This window comes from Ostrinia nubilalis, chromosome 18, assembly GCF_963855985.1.
Source record: "Ostrinia nubilalis chromosome 18, ilOstNubi1.1, whole genome shotgun sequence".
NCBI lineage: Eukaryota > Metazoa > Arthropoda > Insecta > Lepidoptera > Crambidae > Ostrinia > Ostrinia nubilalis.
This window is the reverse complement of record NC_087105.1, coordinates 14577389-14596679: the sequence shown is the minus strand read 5'-3', so window position 1 is coordinate 14596679 and position 19291 is coordinate 14577389. Positions and strand designations below refer to the sequence as shown.

The window sequence follows — 19291 nt, the reverse complement described above, 5'->3', positions numbered from 1 at the left end:
GTTTCCACATCAAGCTGCCAGTAAGGGATGGGATTTCGCCTCCAATACGTTTGATGAATCTATTTATGTAAACATGAAATTGATAATGTTGAATTTGGTAATCTCATTGCATTATACAGCCCCGTCTTAAATTCTCAAATGATCTTTAATGAGAGATTTCATAGCGACCAATAGGGAACCCAGACAGGCTATATTGTCGAGATAACGGTATAAACTTCTGCGGTGTAGTTCCACTGATCTGAGAATCTTACTGACTACTTTTCGATGTTTATGCCCAGTTCTTGGACCTCATATTCCAACTTACATGCTGTTTCTTGATGTAGAGCCTTTTTGAATGAACCGTAATGCTATTCAAACACGTTATTACTCCTTTAAAAAGACAGCAATCACCGTGTATTGTGGCATTGTCCTAGTTTTGGCCCCATTGAGTTAAATTAATGCTTAACATCTGTGCCTCCCACAGTCCAAAGTCAAAAGTCGTATTTTGTATAACAACATAAACCCTTTGCGTGCAGCGCGCGAAATGAAAACTTTTTCACATATGTTAAACAAGAGTGGAATTAACAACCGCTTTGTTGAAGTAGCAGAAATAACATTTTGAGTGTTAAATTTAACAATGGGATTTTTCGTGATTGTGTTTAAACAAAAGGCCCAGCGCTTAAATATTAAAATGCTTTGTTTCTTTCAGAGTTTTTCTGGAGTTTTTTATTCCTGTTAGATACACACAGTAGCTACGGTTGGCAAACGAATATAATAAAAAGGTCCAACTAGATTTTTTAAAAAATCAAGTTCTTAATTACAGCCCCATGATAGAAGAATAATCCGTTTCTTATGAATTTCAAGAGATAATGACTAAATTAATTGCAGACATTATTTATAGGATGCGTTTTTTTTTTGGATATACCTATTACACTTTTATACCTCACTGTACCTAAGTATATCATCAGATAACAGATTTGTCCCTAAAAAAACTCATAAAACTCATTTATTTATGCAAGTAGGCTTATAAAAAGCACTTTTACAAGTCCCAATATTAACCCTACCAATGTCTAGAGCTAAAGTTTCATTAAAGATTTACACATTAAGACAACACTGTCTCCAGATCTTGTAATAGCACTAACTGTTACGCGTACACACAAGTTATTTTGTGCTAATTAAAACATTACACTTGCCCCAGTTGCTTTGGCAGTCGGAAAATTCGAGAGAAATAACGCTGAAAATGGAAACAACATAAGTTTGGATGTATGACTCCCATGTTTTTAAGGGACAACCCGCTTTATGGATTTTTTGTCTTTTTCTGTAGATATTACCATGTTGTGTTTGAGCTCTGTTGGATCAGGGTTTTTGGTTGTTTTACGGGTTTCCTGTCCAACTTTGTTAACTTGATATTTTTTAAAGATTAGCACATTATAGGTATGTGAAAGGTTAACGCCTAAAAATTTACTCAAAGTCGTGGTAACTCGTGCGAAACTTATCAACTTGGTACTGTTGTGTTTCATAATCTAAAATGTTTAGGCCTATGTTAAACTAACGAAAGGTGAACGATTTATTGATTTAGGTCTAAAAATTCAAGGAAATTAGAATGGATTGGTCCAATGCGACGTATTTGTCGAATTCAGAATATTGAAACGAAGGTTACTTTGAAAACGTTTCACCCCAAAACAGGTAATGAAAAATTCGCAGAAACTCAACAATCTAAATATTACTCAGAAAATCTCTCACACGGTCTAACAACATCTCATTAAATTATCTATAAGAATAATGCCGCTGTCGATTCTGGGAAACTCGGCACGAAAATTCTCATCGCGTAGAAAAAAACGTTCGTTTGTTTGTAGGAGGGAAATGAAAGCACCTGCTTATTTCAAAGTGTATTTAACATCTGTTGTACGAGTAGTCAAATTAAGCGGCGTAATGGCATTGCGTCGCTTAATAAAAAATACTGCGTACGTAAAAAATTGGTCGTGTGATATTTTTAAGGTTAAAAATATCAAAAAAAAACATGATGGATGAGTGTAAACGTCCCACAGCCAATTTTTCACTTACTACGTATTGTTAGTTGAGCGGTGATTGGTAACTTTTCATCTTGGTATTGTAGCCATATAGCGAGAATCGTTTTAAAATCGTTTTATTATTTAATTAGCTAAAATAAAACCTTAGCATACGGAGTAGCGAGAACAGGCTTACTTTGTTCTCATTTACCTACAAAATGAATAGGTATTATTCGCTGTATTGTTTTTATTTACCCTGCTTTTACAAACCATAAGGATAATGAATATTTTTTGTTGCAACAGGATAAACACATTTTAAGCTTTTACTCATTGTGGTAAAAGCATTTTTTTATGAAGAATATTAAAATGGTTCATTCATTTCGGTATTCGGTATCTTTATTGCTGTAAATATTGTACAGAGGTTTGAATATGTAAAATACTTTAGATAAATGTCACAACGGTTTTACAGATTAGTTACTATAGTCGTATATTTGAGGTAGAGTTTTTTTGTTCTGGTAGAGGTATAGAATAGGCTTATAGTTGTAGTATAGGAGGCAGATTTGCAGCAAAAATATACAGATCGTTGGTTTACCGAATGGGAGGTCTGCCTACACTAAGTTTTTCGTTCTGTGGTCGTCACTCGAGAACTTTTCTGCCCCAATGGCTTATAAAGTTCTCGAGTACTCTACGAGCTATATAAATCTACAGCCTCGTAAAACCTTGAGTAAATAGACAAAAAGCAAATACTTTTATAATATCAAATGTTAAACCAAAAAGTGTATGTTTTATGTTATTTATTGTCGTATCCAGTGTTTTACCCGCCCTGATTCAGCCGTTCCCACATTTTTGTGTTCAGCGACCGCCGGATTAGAGGGCGCGTGCCGCCGACAGTCGGATGGACGGACGCGGACACGTCTTTAGGGTTCAGCTGGCAATATTCTGTTATTTCCAACATTACATAACACTAGCGCAGGGGGTTTATTTTGATATCATTTAAGATAATACCAGGCCTGTTCATCTCCGCGAGTTTACATCGAAAACAAAACACGCACGATGGCCCACCTACAGGATACTATTCGACAAGGCCTCACATACGAGCGAACATTGACTCACGCACGCGTATTCTTGTGTATGATGGAAGAAAATAAAGAAAATGGTGTACTAAATACTGTGCAGTATTTAACTGCCTAAATAATAATAAAAACACAGAATGTACTTTTGTAAGTTGCCTCAAGACACTGAGAGGTAAATAAGTAGTTAATATTATTCATGATAATTCATGCTAAATGTGCTAAATCATGTATTTCCTCCGCCATTTTCCGCAGTTTGGCACCTCACGTCACATCATTTTACCGAAGTCAGCCCTATTGCTTCGGCGCAGTGCCGATCACTGACGTTTGTCAACAAAATAGTGCTTGACTCTTGAGACAGGCTAAATTACACCATATTGTTAATGACATTGAGCATACATTTTTTTAAATACCTTCGCGAAGTAAAACTTCTGTACGTAGTAGGTACTTATTATTATTCTGTGATAATACTGACACTGTAACAGTTTTTTTTATCTAATAGCTAATATAAAATTTGTTATAGTGCCAGTATTACTTACGAGTGGCATTCGATACCACACCACGTATCAATGGGTGCCGTTATCTCTAAGGCTGAGTTGCACCACCTTATTTTAACTGTAACAATAAAAATAACCGGTACTTAAGTCTGGGTTGCACTATCTTACTTTAACTTTGACAAACGTCAAAAATCTGTAAAACTCCACACAAAACGCACCTGTTATAGTCATAGTTACCATTCAAGATAGGTGGTGCAACTCAGCCTAATGTAAAAATACTCAACGGTTGTTGGCTGATGAGGCACCAACTGAAAAAACTCGGGGCACGCTTGTGCACCCGCGTGCTTATATTTATACTGATCCTGCGCCGTCGCTGTGTTTTTTCTGTGTTTATTTGTATTTTCATCTATACTTATAATAAATCTGTAGAGAGGTCAATTCTGTACATGAAATATATTTTCAAAATAACTATCAGGGGGTGATTAGTGATCGATACTGATGCCAAAAATGAAATCAGTAAAATTTTTGTCTGTCTGTCTGTCTGTCTGTCTGTCTGTCTGTCTGTCTGTATGTTCCTTATAGAAACAAAAACTACTCGACGGATTTTAACGAAACTTGGTACAATTATTCTTCATACTCCTGGGCAGGTTATAGGATACTTAGGAATTCCCACGGGAACGGGCATTAGCGGGAAAATCCTTTTGTATGAAAAATCTAAACCGCTTAAGTTAGACGCTTGAAATTTGGCAAGCAGGTACTTTAGTAAACTTAAAGCTTAGTTATAACAGGATATTGCAAAATTCCTACGGGAACGGGAATTAGCGAGAAAAAATATTTGTATGAAAAAATCTAAGCCACGTAAGATAGACGCTTGAAATTTGGCATGCAGGTACCTTAGTAAATTTAAAGCTTAGTTACAACAGGATATTGCAAAATTCTCACGGGAACGAGAGTTAGCGGGAAAAAACATTTGTATGAAAAAATCTAAACGCGTAAGTTAGACGCTTAAAATTTGGCATGCAGGTACCTTAGTAAACTTAAAGCTTAGTTACAACAGGATATTGCAAAATTCCCACGGGAACTGGAATTAGCGGGAAATTCCTTTTGTATGACTGACTCACTGACATACCCACGCACAGCCTAAACGGCTAAACGTAGGCACTTGACATTTATAAAGGACGTAGCTTAGGTACCGTAGAGGTGCACTAAGAAAGGAATTCCCGAAATTCCCACAGGAACAGGAATTACCGGGAAAATCCTTTTGTATGAAAAATCTAAACCGCTTAAGTTAGACGCTTGATGGCATGCAGGTCCCTTAGTAAACTTAAAGCTTAGTTAAACAGGATATTGCGAAATTCCAACGGGAACGGGAGTTAGCGGGAAAAAACATTTGTATGAAAAAATCTAAGCCGCGTAAGATAGATGAAGGGGGTAAAACGGGATCCACGCGTACGAAGTCGCGGGCGGCCGCTAGTTTCAAATAAATATGTTTATTCTATACTAAAATATTTGCCGACTTCAAAACAAATTTTCTATACTTTGACAGTCACATTTTTGCCGTCACCAATGCAGACTTTATATTTTTAATTGGAGGGGTTTTTGCTTATCAAACGTGTTTTTAAGAGTCAGTAGGTATAATTATACGCCTCTTATGCCAACGCAGAGTTTTCTTTAACGTACACGCGCTAACAAGCTCGTATATGCCGGACTAAGAGGAATTTTTGAAGAGCTACTTGCATTGCGCGTATAAGCTCTTATGCTATATCTGCATAAAAGCTCCAAAAATGCTGACTGAAAAAGTTGCAAACAAAAAAACAGATCTTAATAAAGTCATATGGTACAAACCTTTTACGAGTATATTCACTCTTCCAGGAGTAGAAAAAGAAATCAGCACAATCATAAAGTTGAACGATTTCACGAGCAAACGAATTATAACTTGAAGCCTGAAAGGGTAAGGTCATAGTAGTTTGTAAACCCGATACTATTGTTCAGGAAATAAAATGTTATAAATCAAATCCACATGTCTTCAAGCTACGGAACCAACACTTCATTGTGGTCCGATAGACGCGCAAAATTGTTAGAAATCATGACACACTCGGAGGGAAAATTGGCTGTCGGGTTTCCTATTGAGTGATTTTATAAACGTTTTCCCCAACTGTCGGGCCAAAAGAATGGTTAGCAATAATAAAATATAGTTAACTGTATCTATGTATAGTACCTACATAAACGGGAATGTTTTTGAGGATAAAATGTGGTTACTTCTTCACGCAAAAAAATACAGAATTCATTGTGATATTGTTTATATCCTTAGAGTAGTATATCCTACTTTTAATTGAAATCTAGGCACGTGAACAAATTGAAATGTTTTAGGTAGAAAGGTGGGCTAGGTGTAGGTAGGTTACTAGGTACATAGTCAAGGCCATTGTAAGTAAAAGTTGATGAATTGTTACACTGTTTGTGTTATTCAACTTATCTGAATTAAATACTGTGTTGCTTTATTGGTGTTTTAATCAATTTCTATTCAACCAAAATCACGACTCGACAATAATAATAGACATTGACTTTTAACTTAACTCCGACTTGTTTGTTTACGAGTATTTGTTTTCATGTTTCGCAATGTCAAAATTAATAGACCTTTGATGCTAAACAAGGCTTCAATTAGATCAAATGGTGTTGATTAAATTTACAAAGCGAAATTCAATTGGATTCTCAGGACATTCCCACGTCTCGGATTTCGGGTATCAAACCCGGGACCAGTCAAGCGTCAAGTCGCACGGTGTCGCCTCTCACTTCACACGCGCCCCGGTTCTGTTCGATTGTACTTCATTGGACCAGTCATGTTTCGATACCCATTAAGTTTGTAAGAGGAGATTACATTTGGCAGACACATACGCACAGAACTAATATGGATCTAATATTGGTATCTCAAAATACCAATATTAGATCCATATAGGTATTTTGAGATACCTGTCTCGCACAATGATGCCAACCTTGATCCTACTTACAATATTATTTCATAACCGTGTACAGTCGACAGGACGTCAACGTAAATACTGTGGTATCTTACGTAGTTGTGATAGGGGCGACTTTGCAACGAAAACGTCTGATGCGCTGTCTTGATACTTAATTTTTACTTGACTTTTTTCCAAAATGTCTTGTAATTAATGTTTGTTTTATTGTAACCTACTTTACGTTTATAATTTAAAGGAGTACTAACTCAACACACCGTCAGATCTTAAATTACAACAGGCTTGCCTTAAGTCGTGACTAGTGAACCGTTTACGGACGACCATAAATATCAAATTGCTTATGAATAAACTGAAAGTTTAATTACTAACTGAGGGTTTGCCGTGTTTGTTCTTGAGTTGAGCTCAGTTTGTGTTTATGATAAGACATGGTAGGCTGGGAACTTTGGTTTAAGATTGTATTACTATTTATTATCTTATATCTATAAAAGCGAAAGGTCACTGACTGATTGACTCATTCACTCATCACTCAAAAACTATAAGTGCAGTCAAATTTTGCATGGGGTTTCCTTTTAGAATGTAGGTGCTCACTGAGACGGGATTTTGCAAAATTCAACTCTTAAGGGGGTAAAACGGGGTCCACGCGTACGAAGTCGCGGGCGGCCACTGGTTTTGTAATAAAACCATGTAGCGTACCGACACGCCTACGATTGTAATGCGATATCGCCTAGAATTGGCATCGACAATGTTGATCGTTGAATCTCAGTCAGTCACTGCTGGCTACTACTTATAGATTAGTAGCTAACTTTTTTTTTGGGATATTTATTTATACATCATTTGTTAAGTGAGAAAAGTAGCGAATCTCTTCAGACTTTTTAAGGCAGTCTTACAGTCAAGAATTTGTCCAAACCAACCTAAGCTTCTAAGTTTCATTCTACGAGCAATAACTGTAGTCCTGTAGTAAGACGTTTATTTTTTCTCATATTTTAAATCAAATACAACCAAATGTATGTCCAAACGTCTCGTGACAACGGCCTTCATCCGTAACTGTCGCGTGCGCAACAGCTCTATTTGTCGCGTTCGCCCAACACGCTACACCTTGCGCCGGCCATTTGTCTGTACCATATACCAGTAGGCGATTTGTAAGCACCTACGTGAGACACTTAAATAGTACTAGTTATAGCTTTAAGTAAATTACAGTGTATTTGGTAGAATATAAATTATTGTAAAACCATATCGTATAATGTTTATCCCGCATTATCTGTGGAAGCTAGTAAATAATATTATGATCAGTCTAACAAAACGCGCTGCGGCATATCAAAGCACATAAAAGCGGTGAAGCACAAATACACTAATGTATAGTTACTGGGCAAATATTAAGCCTTGAAATGGGTCAAACCACGGGACTTGCTACCAAAGTGTAGTTTTTATTGTGCGCATGAAATAATAAACTTTGTCTCATTAAAAAAAAGCTTTGTCATCAGGGTCGCAGGTCACTCTTTTGGCTTAGGTACATTGTTCACTCGATTCACCCCTTTTGTACTGAAAACAAAAAAAAATTTTATCATTATATTGATGTTATGTTTTCGACAGACAAAATAAAATAGCAACCTGAGCAAGCCTCTATAGCAGTGAAAAATGTACAGTGTCGGGTATGTCAAAGGAATGTCTCCAAACGAAGTAGAGCTCGAGGACCCTGAATTTTGTACAGCCTGAAAAAAGGGCGAACACAATGCCCATGAAAAATAGGCTTGGTTTTAATATCAAGTTACAAACGTTACCTATTTAATACTCTGGCCCCGTTTTCCCTGTGCCTCGGATAAATGATTTTATCTTCATTAATTTATCTCCTTACAGGTTATTATGATCTATGAGTACAACTTTACATCGTAATTTTTTGTGCTATTATTTGATATACAAAGGTTACTGTACATTTGGGTACCCTAGGTCTATATTTTTCTGTGATAAATTCTAAATTGTTCGTCGATACCACTTTTCTGAAACAAACTTATTGTCTTTTAATTTAAAAGTAGAGGGTTATTTTATTTCACTTTAATTTAATTTTACAATTGCCAGCTGAAAGGAATTTCTTTATAAAATACTTTATTCTGTGCTGAGTTTCAAATTATAGATAAACATTTTGAGTGTCTAAAGGTCGCCCCTTCAAGTACTATCTCAAATTTTTTACTCAACAATTTTCAGTTTTTCTGCCCTTAACAGGCTTTTGTCTTGTTTCAGTGCCCACGGCGCACGTGCAAGGAGTGCTGGGCAAGAAGGCAGCGCTGCCCTGCGACATCCAGCCTCTGGCGGCTGGCGACCACGTCTCCATGGTGCTGTGGTTCAAGGAGGCCGATGGAGAGCCTCTCTACAGGTAGGTACACTTCTTGTTCTAAGCTTTATAGTAACCAGTGTGCTTACCATGAGTTCACGTTAGGTGTGCTCGCTAGCGACTGCGTAAAAAATGACATTAAATGTATGATATATTGTGCAGCGCCTCTAGCGGCTAATTTCAAGAAATAAAATCTTCATAGAATTTTTTGACGTATTCGCTAGCGAGCACACTTAACGTAAACTCATGGTAAGCACTCTGGAAATTATACAAAGAGAGTTTAAAACAGAATCGAACCAACTTATTTCACTAGACCAAAGTGACCCAAGACTTCGTATTGCTTTAATGTTCATTTCAATTTAACCAACTAAGCTATGAATCTATGAATAGTGAATAGGCACTTACAGAGTAGATATGTACCAATATCCTAGACTATACCTCACTTAACACCAAGTGCGATTGCGGTCAAATGAATAAAGCCTTGTTATGTAGGTATAAAAAAAAGCTGGCGCAGCGACCCAAAGTAATTGTTGGCCTTCGACAGTAAGATTCCATTCTCTCCATTCAAATTTAAAATAGCAAATAAACTGTAATAAGTACAATTTGATATGCCTAAATATTCTACATAAATTAAATTTCATTTCATAAGTAGAGTGGGTAACTTTTTATATTCTAACGTTTATAATTTCACCTCAATATAATTGATAGATCTTGTGTTAATTAGATAAATACACGTGGAACATGTCACATTATCAGAAGATTTTTCACAATCATATACCTAATTTTACGTTTTATCGTCTTATCAACTGCACTTTTATTTTTTTTTACGTTTTATCGTCTTTTAGCAACTGCACTTTTATTTTTCCCGTATATTCAGTGCATACTTTAAATCCGTTGAAAACTATAGTCGTAAATTCCGATATGCTTCCGCCTGCAATTTTGAATTTATAAGATCCTACATGCCTGACTGATTTACGATTGGGAACTTCGTCAATAATTTACTGTTGTTTCAATTCAGTATTTCGTAACTGGAGTTTGAATAGATTTCAGGAGATATTAACGTTGTTCAGCAGAAATAATTCTTAATAGAACAATAGGGTTGAAATTGGTTACCCTTTTACTTTCAAGGTAACCTTAAAGGTGAACGAAGGCCGTGCTGTAATCATTGTTTAAAAAAATGAGGAAAAAAGTTGTTTTATGTTAGTTTCCAGATAGTTTACAGCTTTTCATACATTTAAGAAAAAGTCATTAGCCCAAGTTGTCCATGGGTCTAAAATAGCCTATACGTCGAAATCACCGTCGACAAACGCGTATTTACCCCTATTACTTAGCCCCACTTTGATTAAAACTAAGCAGATGAGAGCCTCATTATAACTACAGCAAACTAAATCGTGCAGTAATGGATCCCACAGACTTGAGCTGCAGTGTTTAGTAACTGGGAACTAATCAACTCACGCCGAACAGTTGATACAGCATAATCTAGTTGAACGCAAATGCATGTTTACTGTAAATTAGATGAGTATTTTAATGCTCAATGCATAGAATTTACTTTATGTTTTGAGGTCTAGCGCTTAATATTATTCACGGGACTTTTCCCACCTCTCGTTCCCACTGCTGCAACTCCTGTGTAGCCAGGATCTACAGCTTGACCGCCAATAAAAACAATCAGTGAAGGTCAAGTTTGTCCCGCGGGAAAGTTAAAAACTGTCATTAGACTCGGAATGAGCTAACTCAGTAGCCTGATGTATGGAAGCGGCACGGGAGGGTGTTTTCAACCGACTTCAAAAAAGGAGGAGGTTCTCAATTCGACCCGTATGTTTTTTTTTTTTTCTATGTTTGTTACGCGATAACTCCGCCAATTATGAACCGATTTGAACAAATCTTTTTTCGGCGTATAGGTAATACCTCAAGGGTGGTCCCATTTAAATTTAATAATAGAAAAAACAACCCCCAAGGGTGGAAAATTGGGGATGAACTTTTTTATACGCAATATCTCCGCCGATTATAAATCAATTTGAACGATTATTTTTTTGTTGAATAGGTATTATCAAAAGGGTGGTTTCATGCGAATTTGAAGAAAATATTTCACCCCCAAGGGTGGAAAATTGGGGATGAACTTTTTTATACGCAATATTTTTAATTTTTAGTTTTTTTTGTGTTCACGCATTTGAAGTCGGTTTTATTTTTTTAAAAAGTTATTATGACTTCAGATTTCTTTCAGTTTTGTTTGCTCTGTCACGTCATAATATTATTATGTCAATGTCACCCCTCCCGTGCTGGTCCCATACCTCAGACACTGACTTAGTTAAGCACTAGGATATACCATAATGTTTCTTCTGTTTGTTGTGCCACCTGTTATAGCCGATATACTCGTAGTTATCACAAAGTGGAGGTAGAGTAAGCTATATTTGGGACGTATAAATGTAAGAGGTCGGTAATAAAATTGTGTATAATGTATTGAAAAAGAATTTGACTTTCAGACTTATTGAATTCAAATTATTGGAAACACAAAATTCCAAGATAGCTTTAAATTGTATTAAGCGTAGAAACGATAAGAATTCCAACATAAATGGCGAGACTGGTTTGAAGGGTAGGTTGATGGTAAAAGTTGTTAATAAAATGTTATTAACAGTTTTTGACGGTATTTGAACTTCAATGCCTACGTAAATTACATCCTAACAATTAACATAGTTTACAGGTGTTTAACTGTTTGTGACATAGTTATTTAATTTTTAGCGTTAAGAGTCGCATCAGTTGTGACATGTCACACACATGATACATTGTTTCATTTTGGTTGCTGTCACCATTTCAGTTAATACAATTATGAAACTTTTCACGATGGAAAGGAAAGTAAGATAACCTTAAGGCTTAAATAGTCTATTGCAAGGACACCTTGCATTCAAGTGAAGCTCACAGAATCCAGTTACTGATATAGAATAAATACAAAAATCATAAGCAACTCAGTGCAAGTCTGATGCACAACTAATAAACATACCCAAAAGATACATTTGTAAATCCTAAATGTAGTCTACAGTCTTGATAGCTTCGCCCGCCGAACTTTCATCGTTCACTATCGGATTGACGGCCGCTTTACAACCACTGTAATCGCGAAGCCAAAACTCCGCTAAGAGCGGTTTTCGTGTTCGCAGATATCGTTTTGATTTGTGGCTCCATTCCGTGGCCGGCCGAATGCAGTTAAAATTCTGTGGAGGAGTTGTTTTTTGCTGGATATAGTGTTTGTTCTTTGGGCTACGTGTTCCTGAAACAGCTACATCAGCTCGTTTAAATGATGATCGATTCAGCGTATTCGGACCTTTTTGGATCGTATCTTTTGTTTCGATTTGATGGGTAGAGTAGCGAAGCATGAAATTAACATTGCGACTGTCCAAATGAAAAACTACATTTCTTGTATTTTCATACTGAATTATAAAATGTATCGCTTACATTTTCTTGATCAGGGAAACATGAGAGCAGTACCTAAATAACTACTATCTGTTAGACTGAAGTGCACGCACGGAAACTCCGGGAATAAGCTTGTCATTAACTTACAGGAACTCTCATAAAAGTAATCATTTTAGAAGTGTCAAAGATTTAAAGCTACAATAATAGCCCAACAGTGTCGGCATCGAACTGTATAAGACACGCGGCATAAGAAACGCTAAAATAGAGAAACACGCGTCTCAACACATTTTTAGACAAAAATCGCTAGTCTGATCCCCAGCAATCGCTGGATTATTCTGGCTGACATTACTCCTAGTTTAGATGTCTTATTTTCTACACAGTTATGACGTCCGCGGCCGGCTCGCCAGCCAGCCCAAGCTATGGTCGTCGCCGACGGTGTTCGGCACCCGAGCGTACTTCCGAGCGGCGGCGAGCCCGGCCGTGCTGTTTCTGGATGCTGTGGGGCCCGGCGACGCTGGTGTCTACCGCTGCCGAGTGGACTTCAAGAACTCGCCGACGAGGAACTCCAGGCTCAACTTTACTGTCATCAGTAAGTAATTTTTATTTTATTTTCATCAGCTGTATATTTTTATTTTATGTAACTTCTACTTTTTCTGGCGTAAATTGGCAAACAGTGGGCCAAGTATTTGTCTCGAAGGGATGGTAGAGCAAAATTATGATGAGACAATATGTTAGTTCCTGACAAAATGTGACGATATATTATGTAAGCGCTATTGTCATTAGTTTATTAGTCTATGGATCATGCGTGGTCTGAAATAAACAGATTTTTTATTAGTCCATCCAAATAGACTTTTAATTTAATCAGAATTTAGTTGGATATTTGCGAATTAAGATAAGTTTTTACATTCAGTATTTAGTTAGACCTTCTCCAGGGCGTTTGCTTTATACTTTTTTTAACCGACTTCATTGCTTTATACCTACTCGTACATATCTACTTATTAAACATAGAAAACATCAAGACCAATATAAACAGAATGTATGCTTACGCACACAATATTTGTATTACGAGTACCTACCGTATCTATCAGAATACGATAAGCTTTATTTCCAGGCTAACCCTTATTCTAATATTCTATTAAAGGGACAATTGTTATTCCAGCAATTTTGTGTACAGAAATTATTTCATAGGCTTCGATAGGGACTTGAATAAACCGATGTGCTCCAATATTTTAATTAGAGATAAAAACCAATTTATTTTAGTAATACTTAAAAAAAGAGAAAGCCTTTATGAAGCCGATGTCATGCCCGATTCTTGTAATCCATTAAAGTTGTCTGCCAATAACCACCTAGCCATGGCAATGGATGCCGATCAGACTTCAAAGAAGCTCCGATCGGCCACAAAGCTGTTATCAGAGGGTAATGACGAGGGATCATTAGGACGCCCAACACACACGCCTCGAACACGAGCCGTGTAGGTCTCCGGTGGAGGAAACCCAAATCACACACTTACTTGCAGAAAAATTGACACAATAACATTATCATTAAAATCGAGACGTTAATGACAGCCGTATTCACAAACGATGCTTGCTTAAATGAAGCAGCAACGCTATGCGAAGTCGAACGCACAGCATTGAATAGAGATTTGTGATTGGTTCGTGTGTGTCATTTCGCCACTCAAGTATTGTCTATAATAGGTTTTTGGGACCCTGTGTGTCCACGCGCACTGTGAGTTTGCCAATACGGGTGTGAATGTAGGAATTAAGGATAATCAATTTAGTGTTTTTATAATTGTGTGCTGAAGCCAGTAGAAAATATTAAGAGTGGCCTTGTAAAGCAGACACTTTATTTAGAAATGCTGATATTATTATCGTTTTTATTTAAATCATACCCACTTTTCTTTAATTTTCCAAACTAAGTGATTGAACTATTGGGGTTCATAACTAATTTAAGGTGATAGTAATCCATAGCAATCGAAAGTTATCTTGAAAAACACACACAACAACACAATGAAAAGCAAACTTAGGTCTTATTGGCTTAATGGTGCCTACATGAAAATGTCACCTATATCATGACCCGAAAACCTTTTAGGAGTTGTGTTTCGGTTGATGGATTACACAGGCACACGTCATCGATCAGTTTTAACGCGACGGAGCGGTTTCATTGCACGTGAGTGTATGAACGTCAGATACTCGACGGGTCGGAGGTGGCACGGATCACGTGACGTAGTGTATTAACAGAGTAAATACAAATGAGTAGGTCATCTTCATAGAAACGCCCGAGCGCGGTTTGTATGTGAGCGCGCCAATTCGTATGCGGCGCGCACGCACACACTGACAAAATTTAGCGTTGATTAGCGGTGAGTTGCCCCGAATTTTTTCAGTGTGTGCATGCGCTCCGCATAGGTACGTATTGGCGCGCGCTCACATACTAACCACGCTCGGTGCGTTTCTATGAAGATGACCTACTCATTTGTATTTACTCTGGTATTAACCAACGCGGACGGTGGTTTGCTTTGATATTCTCATTCAGGTCTAACAATCTCGAGCATCGGTGTTTGTAAAGGGCTTGGATACGAAATACGAATACCTAAATCAACAAAAGTTCGCGTACGAGTTGATTGAATTGTGAATTGGAGTAAAAGTGTACACTTGCTGTGTTGAAAGTTAGTGTACCGCCGCGGTTAATGTTACTTATAACTTTATTTAGAATTGAATGGTAATTCTCAATTATGTCCGATGGTTTTAAGTACCTATTTGATTATAACGGTTAGGTCAAAAGTATAGATGTATGTAAGAGTTCTTCCTCTTTGTCCTACGCATAAATTTGTAAGATAACGAATTGAAAGACAAATTCCAAAGATGAAATTGTCGTTATTCTTTAATAATTGTTTTCCTTTTCGGAGGGAATTAATTGAATAAATTGTATGTTAAGTAACACAATAGCAGTTCTTGAGGAGGGCAAGAGGCGCTTGTCTTTGTTATTCGAACGTTCATTTACCGAATCGTTTGAGAAGCAATTATCAACTGATCAAAACAGGAATCAAATATCATCGATTGTTGAAATTGTAAAGTATTTAAATAGTGACGTTTTCCCTAAATTCTTGGAACAACTGAAGGCGAAATCGATCAAAAATAATTCGTATTAAATAATACTTATCTCTGAATATTGGCTCTGTCCACGTAAACTACAGTAAATAGGTATGTAATAAACTTTAGAATATTTATTTTCAATTTTAAAAACGATCGCACTTGATTAAGTACCTCTACATTAATACAAATGGGGATAGAAAAGTAGACTTATATTAGTTGAAAAATGGCAGATACAATAGAATGAATATTATTTTGCTTGGATTTAATATGATTAATATGAAGGAAAATTATCTTAATTGAAGTTAGAGTTTTATTACAAATGTCTGTAGATGTTTTTGAAGCTTTGATCTCTTATGATCATTTTATTCTTTATTGCGTCTCAGATTCAATCCAATATAAATTGAATAAGCATCCAGACTAAGTAATGGCTTGAGAAGATTAAATATTTAGGCCTTTAAAGATTTAGGTAGATACCTGTCAATATATTTATTTATTATGGTGACTAAGCATTTGCGTCGTTCGCGAAAACAACGCTTGAGGCTATATCGCACTTTTAACATCATTTAAATCTCAATTGCAACCTCATTAATAATTAAAAAGCATCCGAAATGAAATTATTTCAGAACAGTTAAATAAATGTTCATTAATAAATGTGACCTGAATAAGAGAATCTATTTAATAAATTGTTTTCTAGATTGGTCCTACCTACATAATACTGACGTCAATAAAATAGCCTTTGCCCTTCAGACAGATTTTACTACGTTCGTTTCAGCCGAATGACGTCCACTGCTAGACAAAGGCCTCCCCCAAGGATTGTCCTGCGCCGCGCCGCATCCAGGCACCTCCCGCACCTACACCAGATCGTCGGTCCATCTAGTGGGACTGTAATTGATAAATTACCAGCTGAAAGTGTTTTCAGTTAATAAAAACACGTTTCCACGTCGCTTTATCTACAAAAAGAATTGCGGAGCCTTGAATACCGCGGTTATAAGTGTTCACTCGTTTCAAAAGTCATCTTGCCTTATCGTAGGCACCGTCGACAGCACAACGAACTTTACAAATTTGTTGCAAATCAACCCCTATTACAACTGATTAAGATGCCACAGTATTCAGCTTGATGAGCCGCCTGTACAATGAGTTGCGACCCTTGGCTGTAATTACGAGTTTAAATGAAAATGTAGGAATGCCTTTTATATTTAGGAAAATAGGTAAAAGGGGTAATTTTATTTATAAGTTAAGTTTTAACTATAGTCTTTCTAAGACCTGTAAAAAAAAGCTTTAAAAACTTGCTTCTAATTCGAATATCTTTCAGGGAAATTAATAATCTTTCCACATAGTATTACTTACGCCCGTATTCACAAACATAACTGTGAGGTCTCACAGTGCGCGTGGACGCACAGAGTCACACACGAACCAATCACACAGAGCTCCACGCTGTGCGTTCGATTTACTGCTTCACTTAAGCAAGCATCGTTAGTGAATACAGGCGTTATTCAATGTGAATGAAACATGATATTTTATTTGTGTAGAGTGAAAGGTAATATAAGCTTTTAAGTTACTGAGCTTTTCCTATATGATTACGCTTGTCGACAGCTTATAAGGATCAAATTCCAGGAGGTGTTGACTGACATACGAAGCTCCTTTACATTATCTGCTCAAGTGTAGTAAGTAACAGTCTTGAAAAACAAATCTTATAGATAAAGGTTTCGACTGTAAACAAACGAGCTAAAATAACCCGTGTTTTCTCATGATCAACAATGATACATTAACAAAACAGCGGAAAATCGTTTGTAACATTAAGTCGGCACGATCAAAGAATTCCCAATACCTACCAAAACACCATTACATCGTATTCAATAATATTCCCCCAAAATTAGTTTCCTGCCGGCAATCGAGATGCGATGAAAAGCGAGTAATAAAAAAATATTACGTTTCTTTTCGACGCGGATTCCTTTTATTCTCGCATTTTTAATTTATGGCCAGTTTGTGTTTAGCCTGCGAGGGCTCAGATTCAGTACACAGTAATAGTCTTTAGAATGAGCACGATTTCCCATCTTTAACGGGCTGTCACCCAGGATAGCTTGGCTAGAACAGTTTAGTTACAAGATATTAAAAATCAAACTTGGATTCCATTTCACTCCCTATTCTTAGTGTATTCTTAGTGCATCTCATTAGGAACCTACGCGTCATTTCAAAGGACATTGTCAGAAACCGCCTAAAAAACCGCCCAAAAACATTAACCCATCATAATTATTTTCTATTTTTTTTAATACATTAAGCACCCTTTCATTCTAATGGACACTTAAGCATTGAAAAATTAAATAAATAAGTCTTTTAACGTTTATTCTATAATACTATTACAACTTCCGGACGTTTTGGTGCGTGGCATGGTCTAAAACCTATCAAGTTCCATTATTTTTGCCGATAAAATCTGTACGAGGCATTACCGTACTTTATTGCTGGGAGTCCATGTATAGTGATGTTCCTGCGGCCATCATAGACAATAAAATATCGATTTTGAAAATAAAATAAATCGATTAGAAGACTAGATTTGCGTTAAAAGCTAAAAAGATATTGACACTATTACAAGAAGCTATCTAAAGTGTCCAACTGGTCGAAGGTCGTAAATAAAATGAAAATAATTAGGACCATAAACTGATATTCATGGTATCATAACTGTAAAAGTGTCAGAATCCGATGTTGAATCCAATGCCAGTTGAAGTGAGAGAAACATATATCAACCTAGTATAGTTGCCAGTCTCTTATAATCTATGCCAATGAGGGTTTTCGCGATTGAAAAATCCGCGAGATGGCAATACGTATACGCGAGGTCCAAATGCTGCATGATTGGTGGATTTTGACATATCTGTCAATGTCATGTCAAAAATAACCAATCATGCAGCATTTGGACCTCACGTCTACGTATTGCCATCTCGCGGATTTTTCAATCGCGAAAACCCTCATTCATAGCGCATGTATAATAATAGACCAAATGAACTTTTATAGATTGTGAAAGAGAAGATAAAGATTTTATTATTTTATTAAAATTGCCACGAGGTAGTTTTTCAGTAGAAACCAGGATTGGATAATCGCTACAGGCAAGTATCAGAACATTTTATAAATATTTTTAATCGATTATATCCTTGTGAATCGTTTTAATAAATTGTCATTTTACTTTTTCAATTAAAACTTTTTCAATCCCTAGTCTTGTCAAACTGTCATAATGTCAACAAATTATAAATGTCACGTCAGTTGACTCAATTTCAGTCTTCTGTGCGTTTATTGTATTTTTATTTCAATGAAATAGTGCTAAAGGGTTAGTACTAAAAGTGAAAGCCTTTTTTCAGAAAGAAAACCAATGTGGTGCCCTTATTATTCATACTGTTTGAAAGTTACAAGTCAGTGATACAGAGTTGCCGCCATTATAACTCCGTGGTGATACCATACCAAAGAAGAAGTTTTCCTAAAAACTTGTGTTATTTTTATATGTGATCAAATAAAAAGGATTAATTCTACTGCTCAAATGGAATAACTTATCCCAAGAGACCGAATATAAAAAAAAAAACCCTCCATAGAAATTATCACCATCACGAGAATGTGAATTTTTTTGAGAATTTGATATTGGTCCTGTAAGAAAAGTAGTTGTATTTCAGTAGTAGAATCAACCCTTCTTGTTTCATCAGCAAGAGTAACTATAAAAACGCCCTGTAGGTAGGTATTATTAAGCTGAAGAGTTTGTTTAGTGTCAAAGACTGTCACACAGTGTAACTTAAATTGGCATATTATGATAATGAACATAAAAACTTAAATAAATATTTATGTTAATATTTTTTCTATTTATTTATTATCCCAAAGCTTCACAGTGACAGCTGAAACAGCAATACTGTTGTAAAACTAAACTTAGAACAAACTGTTACAAATATTTTACAAATTAAAATAAAACCGCATGT

At 36.3% G+C, this 19291-nt stretch overlaps 1 protein-coding gene across 1 annotated transcript in view; it reads left to right on the top strand.

The window, feature by feature from the left end:
* Positions 1-19291, top strand: part of LOC135080909 (hemicentin-1-like) — a 160152-nt gene that overhangs the window by 58119 nt on the left and 82742 nt on the right. The window contains exons 2-3 of the mRNA XM_063975639.1: positions 8760-8892; positions 12633-12841. Of these exons, the coding sequence (XP_063831709.1) occupies positions 8760-8892; positions 12633-12841 (342 nt within the window). The remainder of the gene's footprint in view (positions 1-8759; positions 8893-12632; positions 12842-19291) is intronic.